At 41.1% G+C, this 14,239-nt stretch overlaps 2 protein-coding genes across 2 annotated transcripts in view; both read left to right on the forward strand.

The window, feature by feature from the left end:
- Nucleotides 1–8,982, forward strand: part of LOC118088521 (complement receptor type 1) — a 147,776-nt gene extending 138,794 nt beyond the window's left edge. The window contains exon 57 of the mRNA XM_088673598.1: nucleotides 3,751–8,982. Within this exon, the coding sequence (XP_088529724.1) occupies nucleotides 3,751–3,946 (196 nt within the window). The 3' untranslated portion in view covers nucleotides 3,947–8,982. The remainder of the gene's footprint in view (nucleotides 1–3,750) is intronic.
- A 1,666-nt stretch (nucleotides 8,983–10,648) lies between these two features.
- The window catches only part of LOC118078875 (membrane cofactor protein-like), a 41,750-nt gene continuing 38,159 nt past the window's right edge, over nucleotides 10,649–14,239 (forward strand). Inside the window, exon 1 of the mRNA XM_088673395.1 lies at nucleotides 10,649–10,963. Coding sequence (XP_088529521.1) covers nucleotides 10,834–10,963 — 130 coding nt within the window. The 5' untranslated portion in view covers nucleotides 10,649–10,833. The remainder of the gene's footprint in view (nucleotides 10,964–14,239) is intronic.

A 14,239-nucleotide genomic window follows, 5' to 3' on the forward strand; every position in this document is an offset into this window, starting at 1 on the left:
CCTTGCCTGGGACCTCCGTCGCTTTCCATTTTGGGGCTAACAAAACTTGAGCCACAAATGTTGCATACATTAATAATTTTTTCTGGCACCTAGGAATTTTTGTCTGAACTATTCCCAACAGGAAGGACTCCGATCTTTTTTGAACTCATTGTAGATCATCTCCCAATATTATTTTACCTTTTTACATGTCCACCGCATATGAAAAAACAATTCCCTCCATTTATTTTATTTTTTTACATTTCCAGCACATATCTGATTCTGCTCTGTACATCTTAACCAACCTATTCGGAGTTAAATACCATATATCAATAATTTTCGTATCATTCTCTTTCAATGTATCACATGCAGTAAATTTCAAATCATTTTTCCATAGTTTTTCCCAGAGGTTTAAGTCTATATTGTGTCCTATATCTATTGCCCAGTGTGTTATTGAAACTTTGAGCAGCTTGTATTTTGTTTCGCATTCTCGTAAAAAAAAAATTGTTTTATGTCTCTAAAGTCCACTTTACATATAACTTACATAGAGATTGTCACCATGTAGAGAAAATAGTGCATGCTGTGTCATCAAAAGTGCACTTTCTGTGGTGTTTTTGCTGTTACTAAACTGTATGGGCAGTGGATATGAGCTATGGCTGTCCAAACAGCAAGATATTGCAAAAAGAAAAGGAAAGAAAGAAAGACACACACACTGCACTTATACAGCATGCACTATTATCTCTATTTCCTAATGATTCTCAGCATTTTTTCTTCTTTCCTCTGTACTTTCCTCAGAAATACAGAGAGACCAGGGCCACTTCCAGCTTTGGAGGCCCCTAGTAATAATAATAATTTTAACAATGGCAAGGCACCCAAGAAAAGTGTGTGGTTGTTTATATTGTCAGCTGATCTGAGGACATATTCAAGTCATCACAGTCTAATATGCCATCAGAACATATATATTTTTATTAAGATTTATGAACATTTAAAACCCTTTAATATGACAAAATCTATCAGTTAAGAAATGTGCACCTCTAAGTGGAATGGGTATGCCATGAACAGATCTTTGGAGTGCAGTTGCTGCTTTTTCCAGCTTTGTCATATGATGGACAGGTTGCCCCTATGGAACTGAGCATCCTTTAGTACTTACTGAAGCATGTTAGAGACCAACTAGGTTTGTCATTGGTTACCAGTGACAAACTTAGTTGGTCTCTAAGGTGCTACTGGAAGGAATTTTTAAATTTTGTTTCAACTACTTCAGACCAACACGGCTACCTCCTACCTGTAACTAGAACTACTGAAGCATGGAACGTTTGTTCCTTCAAGTGTTGTTGGACTCCAAATCCATCAGCCCTAGCCATAGTGACCAGTAGTAAGGAATAATAGGCTATAAGTTTCCCATGCTTGTTCTAGTTATTATTATTTTAATGAATAGCTTCCCATAATGGATTGTCTCAAAGCAATTTACAAAAACGAAGAATAGTGATACCGAAAAAATGAATAAATACATTAAAAACAAAATCTGAATAAAAATATCCAATCATTGGGGCTCCCCAAATGCTCAATAAAACAAAAAACATTTTTTGTCTGCCACCAAAACAATGAAAAAGTTGGTGCCGGGCAAGCCTCCCTGGAGAGAACATTCCACTGACATGGAGCTACTACCGGTACAGAAAAAAAGTCTGTTCTTTTGTTGCCACCCTCAAGACCTCTCCCAGAAGTGGCATGCAGAGTAGAGTCTTTATAACTATCTCAGGGTCCGGTCAGGTTCATATGGGAAAGGTGGTCTCACAAACAGATTGATATCCAGTGCAGTTGGGCCAGAGCTATTGTTGAATATTCAAGCCGCCTTCACCCAATTAACAGTTGAGCAGTTGAGTCTAGACTAACTTATTTAGGTCAGGTTACTATTAGGTTAGGCTGGTGCATTAGCTCCAACCCTATCTAGATGTAGCCTAGCCTCAGACAGAGTGTTGCCAAGGGGCAATGGGTTCTTTTAGATTCAGGTTGGCAATAAAAGAAACACCAACTTGTACTTTAAAAGGTTTTATTTGCTAGCTCAGAATAAGTATAGAAAGTCAGCTATCTCATAACATTTTTTGTTGCTGGAAAATCCCCTCCTGAACAAGAGAAGATAGCCCATGTCTCCCATGCTACCCTTGTGTATCTAAGATGACTACTAGGCAGCAGTCCAGTGTCTTATTTTGGTGGCCTTTAAGGGAAGCCCACCATCCCATGCTGTACTCTCTCATGTTGGGGCCTTCCTAGAAGCCCACAACCTCTTCATATGAGACAGTACACACAATTAACTCCTTAAAGGACGCAGCCTAGAAGAAATCTAATGATATTGAACTGGTTCCACCTTCTATACAGGTTTGACATAAATATATTGGAATAAGATTAAGCCAGTTCAGAAACAGTAATTACTGTAGTTCAAACTGTGGCTGCAAAATTGCTAACTGGGATTAAGTGTTGTGGTCATGCTAGTGTTTCACAAACTGCATTGCCTCCAAATCAATTGCTAGTACTTATTTTAAAGCCTTTCATGGCTTCTGCTGAAGATTGTTGTCTCCAGATACCTGAAACATCATTATGTCTCCCTGTCCATACGCTAAGATCTCCAGCAGAGCTCCATCACGGGGTCTTGAGATCTAATAGTGAATCTTCTGACTATTGTGATTAACCGTGCAATCCTGTACATGTCTACTCAGAAATAAATCCCATTGAGTCCAATGGGACCTGTTCTTAGATAAATGTGAAGGGAGTTACAGTGAAAAGAAGGCCTTGTGCATCCACAAAGCACTTCCATGAGGGAGAAGGAAGCCTATTTTCTCTAATTACTTTTCAAAGATAAATGCAACATCTTTTAAAATTAAAAATAATATTCTGTCTGCAACGATATTGTGGTTTTTATATTATAGTGTGGTGGATTGTGTTGGTTTTGGTTCCAATCCATTCCCAACAATTTATATAGAATTACAGTAGTACCTCGGTTTGGTTCCGGAAGTCTGTACTTAACCTGAAGCGTATTTAACCTGAAGCGAACTTTCCCATTGAAAGTAATGGAAAGTGGATTAAATGGTTCCAGACGGGTTCACAGAGTACTTAAACTGAAAGTACTCAAACCGAAGTGTACTTAAACCAAGGTATGACTGTATATAGGTTTTGCACCTTGTTTGGCACCTTGCTGCAGTTTTGGTAGCCTCACAGCAGTGATATACTTCCATACAGATGACCGCCCTGAGACATGGAACAAGTACAGTGGTACCTCGGTTTATGAACACAATTGGTTCCGGAAGTCTGTTCATAAACTGAAGCGTTCATAAACTGAAGCGAACTTTCCCATTGAAAGTAATGGAAAGTGGATTAATCCGTTCCAGACGGTCCGCGGAGTAACTGTTCATAAACTGAAGCGAACTTTCCCATTGAAAGTAATGGAAAGTGGATTAATCCGTTCCAGACGGGTCCGCGAAGTACTTAAACTGAAGCGTTCATAAACTGAAACATGGGTGTAATTGGTTCCGGAAGTCTGTTTATAAACTGAAGCGTTCATAAACTGAAGCGAACTTTCCCATTAAAAGTAATGGAAAGTGAATTAATCCGTTCCAGATGGGTCCGCGGCGTTCATAAACCGAAAATTCATAAACCGAGGTGTTCATAAACCGAGGTTCCACTGTACCGTATATAGGTGGAACTCTCCATTAAGCCTAGAGAGGTGGTTAGCTAAAAGAGTGGGTTGACCATACTTGCTCTTGTACTTCCATTATCTGACAGGGCAGGAACAGAGAGGAGAGAGACGCAGCAGAGCACAACAGCTACCAAAGAACTTAGTTTGCTGCCAACGAGTAAAGTAGCAGTGGCCAGTCTTAACCAACTCGGCAATGACCTTTCCAGTGAAACATCCAAGAACTTAGCAGTACAAGGAAAACTGGGACATCCCCGCAGCTTCAGGAGCAAATCATTGTACTAGGTAGACTCAGCTCCCCCCCTTTCTTTTCCTTCCCATTTACCTTTAATTTCCCTATCACCCTTTACTTATGTGTTAAATGAGAGAGGCAGTATTCTGTTGAGGGTGGTCAGCAAATGCCACCACATCATCAGTATTAGTAGGCTTCCATAGTGCTGCATCCCATAATAACTCTGTGTAAGGCTCCCTCATCTCTATGAACTCAGCATATGGTCCCTGCATAATATGTGCTCCTGCATATATATTTTAATGAGAAAAAGCAATAAAGGGACATACGATGCAACAGCACATTAAAAAATGGCAAGATATTGAATTTAGGGCCATATTCATCTTTAAAGTCAAATAATAATTGTATCTGTGATCTGATCTACTGCCTATCTTTTAACATGTGTCTGAATTTAAATGGTGTTAAATCCGAAATTCTTTTTGCTAATCTTTAGCTAATTCTGCATTTCCGCACTCACATTCAGTAAATAAACATGCAAAGAAATACCCGCCACTTACAAAGGGGTTACATTCCTGGGTACTGCATGTATATATGAAATCACGTATAGTGGGGAACACCATATAAAAAGCCTGTAAACAGCCTCTAGACTCCACCACAATTGCTCCTTCCAAACCTCCTTTCTAAAACTCCAGCTCTCCACAGGCCTCAAAGGTTGGTGCAAAGGCTCCTGGGGTTGCAGTTGCAAAGGCACCTGGAAATGCTAGCCATCTCCCCACTCATTTTGCACCATTTTTGCATTTTCCCACTCTATTCTGGCTGTTTTTGCCATTTTTGCAGTTTTAATCTATTTATTTATTTATTTATTTATTTATTTCCTGACATTGCATGTAGTATATGTGGTTGGGCATGAGAGATACGTGCATAAATGGGGAGATGCTTGTATGGTCTGACAGTTCACACAGTAAATTGCAATGTCCCTCAAACCTGTGCCTATAATATACACAGTTACAGGAAAGTGCCTATTTCAGATTCCACTTTTCAACATTTTAGTAATGAATGTGAAAATTCTATCAACACAACTGTAAGTTAAAGAGTAGATATCTGCTTTAAGTAGAAAAATATGGGCCAGACTAAAACCTATATGCAGATGCTTATTAGCACAGTCCCAACGGCTACTTCAGAAGGGGATTATTGAGATCAAAGAAGAGTGCTCCTTTGCTCACCACTACTCTGATTTAAAATGGACCTCAAAGTAAGGTCTGGGGCCAGAGATACATTGCAGAGAAGAAGAAGGCTTAAGCAGTCTTCTCTGAAAAGCTGAAACGGGTTGCTAACATGGTGCCCTTCAGATTGTTGGACTACAACTACTGTCATTTATGACCAGGAATGGCCTATCCCATTTCACCACCTGGGACAAAAACAGAATGTGCTTTTCTGTGCCCCCTGCCACCCCCTCTCCACTTCTGCTGCACACTGTAATGTTCCCACCCCACCCCCGCTCTTGCTGAACTCATTTCACAAGGCTTTGTCACTTTTCTCCTGGGGTGAGGAAGGAAAGTGGTGAAGGGACACACCAGAATACCCTCCACTCTCACCAAACTCAGCAAAAGTGGGAGCAAGTTTGCAAGGGCTTGATGCTTGTCTTCTCTTTCCCAGGGATTGGGGAGAAGCTGCAATGCAGCATGCTGGAGTGCTCCCAACAAGGGCTGTTCTGCCAGTGTTGGGGCACCACCTCTTGTGCTTTCTCCACCTTGCACAGCCCCTTCACCCTGCCTCATGGGCAGGCCAGCTCTGTTTATAACTACAACCTCTGCTGCCTGGGACTTACAGAAACTCTAGTACAGTACAACATCATCAGGAGGGCACTGTTGGATTCTCCTGATCTAAAACAATAAGATTTCACTGTAAATTATGTTTCAATTCTCCTATAAACTACTATATGTGCTTACTGTATTCATATTTTGAAGCTGAAGTTGCTCCAAAGAACTCACTTTTCCATCTTGGCCTCGCAACAGCCCTGGGAGATTTCTATTTTTCTAGAAAAAGAGGTGCTGGAATTCATGACGAACACCTCCCTCGTTCTCTTAGAATGGCAATGCCACCCACGTGAGAGGTTCCAGAACTGAGTTCTGTTGAGATCTGGCTATAAAAAGCCCTGCTCTAGACTATCTGAGACATTTTAGTGCTCCTCCAGAACCTGCCCTCTTTTAATTTTGTAAATATATTTTTGACATGCATGTAAAGCTGAATGCACACAAGTTGCTGGCTTACTGTGTATGCCCACACAGATGTTTAAGTTGTCTGCCTGTTTTAAATGACAGGCAAATCATAATAGGTTTTGTTGATGTTCAGCTGTATTTGAGATTGGTTTTCGTATTTGAGATTGGTTTTCGTTTCTTTTCAGGCACTTGATTAAATGAGCACTTGCTAAAAGCTACAAGGGATAAATTGTAAATTTCTGAAGATAATTATACACTTACCTGAATCAAAGACTTTAAAGTTGAATTTGTATTATATATTAATTTACAAGGAATAAAGCATATACATGAATATAAGATCTTAAATCTCATTTTTAAAAATAGATTCTGTACCTAGTGGCGGATGGTACTTGTGGGACAGAAGGCAGGGAGATCAACAGTAGGTGGTGTTGGAGCCAATGATAGGCACAGCCAACTATTTCTATTACCACCCCTCCAATATCACCGCTGAATTCTGCATTTGGGTTTGATGAGACATGTGACCCTCACCTGTCCTAAGAGCTACTCACGCTGAGGAATCACACACCTCCTCGCAAAGCTAATGCACCCCACCTGGCCAGCTAATGAGTTGAGCTGTTTGCCCTTGCCTGTTTCAACCTCCTGGAATGTATCTGCTCCTGCTCCTTATGCCTTAGAGCCCACCATGTTCATGGAGATGGGAGCCCCTCCGGCTCTGGGTAATGGGTCCTGCTCCTCTGGTTCCTGTGCTGTGACTCCCATCACCTTGCCGACCTCTGTCACCCCGTGAGTACTTTCTATGCCCCCAACCTCTCCTCCTCCACCCCCAGCTTGCCCTGGTATTGACCAGTCACAAGTATACCCCTTGCCAGGATCCTCTTTCTCTTCCCTGTTGTCCTGCTAGTTCATGACATGTTATATGAAAAGAATTAGTATCCAAACCTCACATATTCAGACATATTCAGGTATTTAAACAGCCAAACCTGTGTGTGCTACTTTAAACAAATAAGCTTTTGGGTTTTTGCCTGTGAGCGGTCTATGGCAGCTGTTTCTCAAGAAACCATTGGGGTGGTTGTGTGTGGAGAGATTAGATACACTGGTACCTCGGTTTACAAACTTAATCTGTTCCGGAAGTCCGTTCTTAAACCGAAACCGTTCTTAAACCGAGGCACACTTTCCCTAATGAGGCCTCCGGTGCCCTTCCACCGTTCGGATTCTATTCTTAGACCGAGGTAAAGTTCGCAAAACAGGACAGTACTTCCAATTTTGCAGAGTTCATAAACCGAATTGTTTGTAAACAGGGCTGTTCTTAAACCAAGGTACCACTGTAATAGTATTTTTCCCTTCCTTGTTTGCCTTTTTCGATGTTTCAGAGGGTTTTCCCAGGATTTTTCATCATTTTGTAGTCATATTTCCATGGTTGGGAACACACTAGCAATTTCCCCATAGGAATCAATGAAAATTGTCAACTCATGTAAATGCTTGCCTAACAAACAATTTCATGAGAAAACATTGTGTTCAGATATCAAGACCTGCATGCAGTTGCTTAGATACACTTCTATGCTACGTGCTTAAAAGTCATGTGTTGCCATCTAGTTGGATAATAAACTTAATCCTCAAACTGAAACTTTAAAATTATTGTTTAAGTAACACCATCAATGTTTATTCTTTTCTGAGTAACAAGTAAAAAAAGACTGGAAAAGGCTTGGGAGCCTACAAAACCTGAGCGTGCTGAAGAAAACAAAGGTTCAGATACAGTACTTGATATTGATATGCATTGAATTGAGTGGGTTTTGCTTCTGGGTAAACAGATTTAGACTCAGAAACTAGTGGAGTAGCATTTCAGTTTTCCAATTCTGTAGCAAACCTGAAAAATTATCATACACCAGCAAAATTTCTGAAATGGAGACTCTGAATAAAGCTATCATGCTGAATGATATTAGAAACATGGTCATCAGATCCCAGAAATTCATAGCTCTCTACAATAAGATTATTTAGTTTTCAACCACTTACTGCCCTCTGCCTATTTGCCATCAGGTGGGGGGTAGGTCATACCAATCATGCTAGCTCTTATCTATTTGTATGCAATATTCTTTTGTGCTCTGTGGTGCGTTAACTTTATTTTATTTTATTTTTAATTTAAAATCCTTTATTGATATATTCAAATAAAAATACATGTACACATATAAATCATGCATATGCATCTACAGAACCAAAAGATAGATTCATATCATTATTAATATCTTTTTACATGAGCAGTAACAACAACAACAAAAGAGCTGGAGAAGAAAAAAGAGAAAGAAAGAAAAAGGAAAAGGAAAAAGAAAAGCAAGGAAAATAAGAAAATAAGGAAGAAAAATAATAAACAGAGTAAATAAAGAGTAAAGAATAAAGAGAGAAGAAACAATTAAGAAGAACTTATATACCATTTCCAAACTTCCACCGCGACTCCGTACAGAAGTTAAGCTAAATAAATATGTAATTTCTGTCTTTTTCTTATTGTCATCGTCTTGTATTATTTTCCGTCATAGATAGTTTAGTTCTCACATAGATCAATTCCAGTAAGGTTATTCTAGACACAACCGGATTTTTGTTCCCGGACCTTGTTTTCCTAAATATTCATTTAGACACTCCCATTGTTTCTGAATTTTGGATTTGGATTTGTGATGAATTATATCTGTCAACTTTGCTAATTCTAAATAGTCACATAATTTGTCAAGCCATTCTCCCTTCGTTGGTATAATTGTACTTTTCCATTTACTCGCTATTAGTAATCTTGCAGCTGTTGATGCATACATAAAGATGTTTGTTTTTTCACTGGGTATGTTGTTGTTCAAAATGCCTAATAAATACATCTCTGCTTTTTTTTAACAAAAGACGTTTTTAATAATTTTTTAATCTCTTCATGCACTAATTCCCCCCAAAAATTTAATCATTGGGCATGACCACCATATATGAAATATACTGCCACTCATACCATTGCACCTCCAGCATTTATTACTAAGAGAGTTAGTTATTCATTTTCGCCAATTTCTCTGGTACCATGTACCACCTGTGGTGCATCTTCATGTAATTTTCTCTTATTGCAGAACATGCGGTAAAGTTTATGTCTTTTGTCCATAATTTTTTCCAATTTTCTTCTGTTATTTCATACCCTAAATCTTGTTCCCATTTTAGCATCCATTTCCCCTTTATGCTCTCATCTATATTTGTATTTTTGAGTCTTTTATACATTTTGGCTATTATTTTTTCATCGTTTTGAAGTACTTCTTTCTCAAATTTTGTTGTTTTGATTCTAATTCCCCTTGTTTTTATATCTTTTTCGTATGTGGCTTTCAGTTGAAAGAATTCCAACCAGCTTAGCCCTGTCTTCTTAAGTTGTTCATAGTCTTTTAGAATGACTTTCCCATTTTTATCCTCTGTCACGTCTCTGTAGGTTAACCATGTTTTTTTCTTGTTCAATTTTAATGTAGTATTTGCCTCTACTGGAGATACCCATCCGGGTGTTTTCTCTATAATTTTCTCTTTAGTTCTTTCCCAAACTTCCAGTAGAGCTTTCCTTATAAGATGGTTTTTGAACCCCTTGTGTATTTGAGCTTTTCCGTACATCAGGTAGCCGTGCCACCCGAATATTTTGTCCCAACCCTCTAAGTTCAAAATTTCAGTGTTTTTTAAGAGTATCCATTCTTTGAGCCAGCTCCAGCAAGCTGCCTCATGATATCTGTTCAGATCTGGGAGTGCAAATCCTCCTGATTCTTTCGGTCTTATCAAATTTTCCATTTTTATTCTGGCTTTTTTCCCTTGCCAGATGAAGTTGGCTAATTCTTTTTGCCAGTCTTTAAACTTTCTCATTCCTATTATAATTGGGATGTTCTGGAAGAGGAATATTCTGGTGCGTTAACTTTATTGTTTCGACCAGCTTTTGGCCTCATTGGTTCTCTCCCCACCACTCTCTCTTTGTAGTACGTAGTACTAGGGTATGTATGGTCCACCAAAGCTTATGCCACAAAATATGTGTTGGTCTTAAAAATGCCACAAGATTCCTTAGGCGCATTTTGTAAATAAACTTGTATCAAAAGATGAACTGCAATACTCATTGATTAAATATGGCCTTTGGTTAGCACAATAAAAATTCTTCTTAAAACTTATGTGTTTTTTTTTAAAAGCCTGAGGTTTCCCATCACACCAACACACACCCAGCTCCCTTTGCTGCTCCAAGAACATCCGGAGTTAATGCAGCCCATATCGGTAAAGTAGATTTAGGCGATTTTCACGCAAAAAACAACAACTTTGGGCAAAACTAAAAAAAAAACCTCAAAAACGTGGCCAAAATAACACCTCAACAACCTTTGTGTCCGGATTTTCTCGCCTTCACTGTAGCCTGGGAAGCAGGGGGGCGGAGCAAAGGGGGCGCAGCCCTTAGCCAAACCGCCCACCTCTCCTATCCCACCCAATCGTAGCGCGTTCTCGGGCGGGGGCGGCGCCTCCTGCCGCGCCCAACTCCTAGCACGAGCTCGCCTCCCTCCCGCCTGCCCGCATGCGCAGTCCTGATACCTGGCATTCGACGGCCACTTATAAAATATGTAACAAGGGACCCGGAAACCTATTTCCTCTCTGTAAATGGAAAGGCCGGTAACGTAGCGCGAGCTGAGGGCAGCGTTCGGCGCGCGCCTCGCCACTGCCACGCGGCTCCTGTCCAACGTTCTTCCCCGCCTCCCCCCTCCCGCATGCGCAATGAGGGACACTCCGCTCCGCCGCATCAGCTCAGCGTTATGCTGCGGCTGTTTTGGGGGTTTCTACGGACTTGCCGGCTCTTGGCGATGTCGATGCTGTTGCTGCTGCCTCAGGAACTGGTGGGTGAGTACGAGGAAGGCAGTCGACGGAGCCTCTAGCGGCCTCTCTCCCTTCGCTTTGCCTCCCCTCACGCCCGCTCGTGCTTCGAGAGGCTTCGCAAAGCGGGGCATGATGTGGGCTAGAGGCCGCCCGCGAGGAGGCGTCGAGTCCCGGCTCCTCAGCCGCGCGGCAGTTGCGCGCCTCTCCCGCCCAGGATTCGCGGCGGGCGGCAGGTGAGATGCGAGGCCGCCGCAGGGACCTCTTTCGCGGCGGCACCAAGGGATCTCTCGGCGCTCTTCGCATGCTCTGCATCACAAGCTGATAGGCGCTGTTCAGGCACATGTTGTTGTTGTTGTTGTTGTTGTTTAGTCGTTTAGTCGTGTCCGACTCTTCGTGACCCCATGGGCCATAGCACGCCAGGCACTCCTGTCTTGCACCGCCTCCCGCAGTTTGGTCAAACTCATGTTCGTAGCTTCGAGAACACTGTCCAACCATCTCCTCCTCTGTCGTCCCTTTCTCCTAGTGCCCTCCATCTTTCTAACATCAGGGTCTTTTCCAGGGAGTCTTCTCTTCTCATGATGTGGCCAAAGTATTGGAGCCTCAGCACATATAAAATAACTTATTAAATACTACATAATTCCTCATATGATTTAACCTTTATCTGATCTCCAACTTGCACCAAGATATCCCTATATCTCAACCAATTTGTTGACATGTTTAACCTTTTTTGAGTTTTAGCTTCTGCCGGTGAAATCCATCTGGGTGTTTTTGGTTCTAACAGGTCTTTATACTTGTTCCATACACTGAAAAGAGTTTTCCTGATAATATGGTTTTTAAAACCTCTATGCACTTTGACCTTATCATACCATAAATATGCATGCCATCCAAAAGCATTGTCGTGACCTTCCAAGTCAAGTACCTCTTCGTTTTCTAAAGCAAACCATTCTCTTAACCAGCAAAAGGCTGCTGCATCGAAATATAACTTCAAATCTGGTAGGGAGAAACCTCCTCTTTCTTTCACATCTGTTAAAAGTTTGTATTTAATTCTAGGTTTTTTCCCTTGCGAGATAAATTTTGAAAGAACCTTTTGCCATTCTTTAAAGCATGTAACATTATCAACAATAGGTAATGCTTGGAATAAAAATAACATTTTTGGCAATACATTCATCTTTATAACAGAAATACGGCCAGTCATAGATAACTTTAAATTTGACCATCCTTCTAAATCATGTTTTATCTCTTTCCAAACTTTTTCATAATTGTTTTTAAACAAGTTTATATTCTTAGCTGTCATATTCACCCCTAAGTATTTCACCTTTTTCACAAAAGTCAATCCCGTGATATCTTGCAACTTATTAACTTCATCTATTGTTAAGTTTTTGCCTAAAACCTTTGTCTTTGTTTTATTTAATTTAAATCCTGCCAGCTGTCCGAACTCCTGTATCACTAGTGACATCCTGTTTAGACTGTTTTAATGAACTGTTGGGCTGCAGCTAGTGTAAAAGATGGCTGCAGCTACTGCAGAATGCACTTGCCATTCAGGTAAGTGGTGCAACCTGATGTGCCCAAGTGTCACTGGTCTTGAAATGCCACACTGACTCCCAGTGAGTTACCAAGCCTGATTCGAAGATTTAGTATTAGTGAAAATAGTTATTTGTAATTCTGAATGTAATCTCAAGTTGAGGCAAGAGTTTATTGAGTACAAAGCTCTGAACACCGTGTTACTCAAGTGCTTCGGTAATGGACTGGATGAGAGCCAATACAGTGGTACCTCGACTTCCGAAGGTTTCGACTTCCGAAGTCCGCTAACCCAGAAGTATTTTTGTCGCACGCGCGGTCTGCACATGCGCAGAAGCGCAAAATCGCACTTTGCGCATGCACAAAATGGACGCTTTGACTTCCGATGAGTGTCGCGGAACGGATCGCCTTTGGAAGTCGAGGTACCACTGTAAACTGAAGCTCAATCCAGATAAAACAGAGGCATTGTTAGTGGGTGGCTCCCAAGTCAGATGGATGGGAGATTGCCTGCTCTTGTTGGGGATGCAATCCCTCTGAAGGAGCAGGTATACAACTTTGGGGTACTTCTGGATCCATTGCTGTTGCTTGGGGCTCAGGTGGTGGTGGTGGCGAGGAGTGCCTTCCTTCAGCTTTGGCTGGTGGCCCAGCTGTATCCCTATCTCAACAGGGATAGCCTAACCTCTGTTCTGGTAACCTCTAGGTTAGATTATTGCATTGCATTATAAATGGGGATTTCCTCTGAAGACCATTCAGAAACTTCATTTGGTGCAGAATCAGCTGCCAGCTTGCTCACCAGGGAAAGATGGTTTGGACATATAACACCAATGCTGTCCCAAATGTACTGGTGGCCAGTTAGTTTCAAAGTGTTGGTTTTGACCTATAAAGCCTTAAATGCCTCAGGACTGCTGTGCCTCAAGGACCAGACCCTGCATTCATAACCTGAGGCCCTTCTTCATATGCTGCAAGAGGCCCAGGAGGTGGCTCTCCATTTGTGGAATTCTCTCCCCAGGGAGGCTCACCTTGTGCCATCATTATATATCCTTTGGCACCAGGCAGTAGCTTTCCTCTATAACCAGATCCTTGGCTTTTAACTATCTGTGGCCCTTTAAAAGTGGACAGAAAGTTTTAAATGTTTCCCCCCTCTTGGTTTTAATGTATTTATTTAGGGTTTTTTGTCTCTGTGTTCACTTGGTTATATGTTATTGTTGTTGTTCATCGTTTTGGGCTCTACAATCAGCAGGAAAGGCCCAGTGGTTGGTGCTTCTGGTTGTTGCCTACTTGAGGATTACCTGTGACAGGGCTTCCTTACTAGTGGTTCCTTGTTTGTCTCCCTCATTATTGACTCCCATGAGAAACTTAAAAACATTCCTGTTTACCCAGGCAAATGATGGCCGATGGACACTGGCCATAGCAACTGAAATTTTAACTGATGGTATGTGATTCCCTTTAAATGTGTATAGATGGTTTAAAATGTTTTAGAAATGTTTTAATTCAATTTCAAATCATACTATTGTAGCATTAGATGGTTGCCACCCTGGACTGCTTTGGGAGGTAATACAGTTTTTAAATACTGAAACCAAATAAATGTGTGAGAAATGCACAAAAATCTGTTTTGATGAGGTGGGATCTAGTAATTAGACCTAGTTTTCTAGCCTGCATATATGGGTTGAAGATTGCCTTCTGTTATTTATGTTTGTGTTTCCTGTGTGACTTATTTGATCCTCCTTTTTCTCTTTCCTTTGCTGCCCCTCCCCATACGTATACAGTTTGATGTCAAGTCAT

This window comes from Zootoca vivipara, chromosome 7 (genome assembly GCF_965207765.1).
Source record: "Zootoca vivipara chromosome 7, rZooViv2.hap1.1, whole genome shotgun sequence".
In the NCBI taxonomy this organism is placed as follows: domain Eukaryota; kingdom Metazoa; phylum Chordata; class Lepidosauria; order Squamata; family Lacertidae; genus Zootoca; species Zootoca vivipara.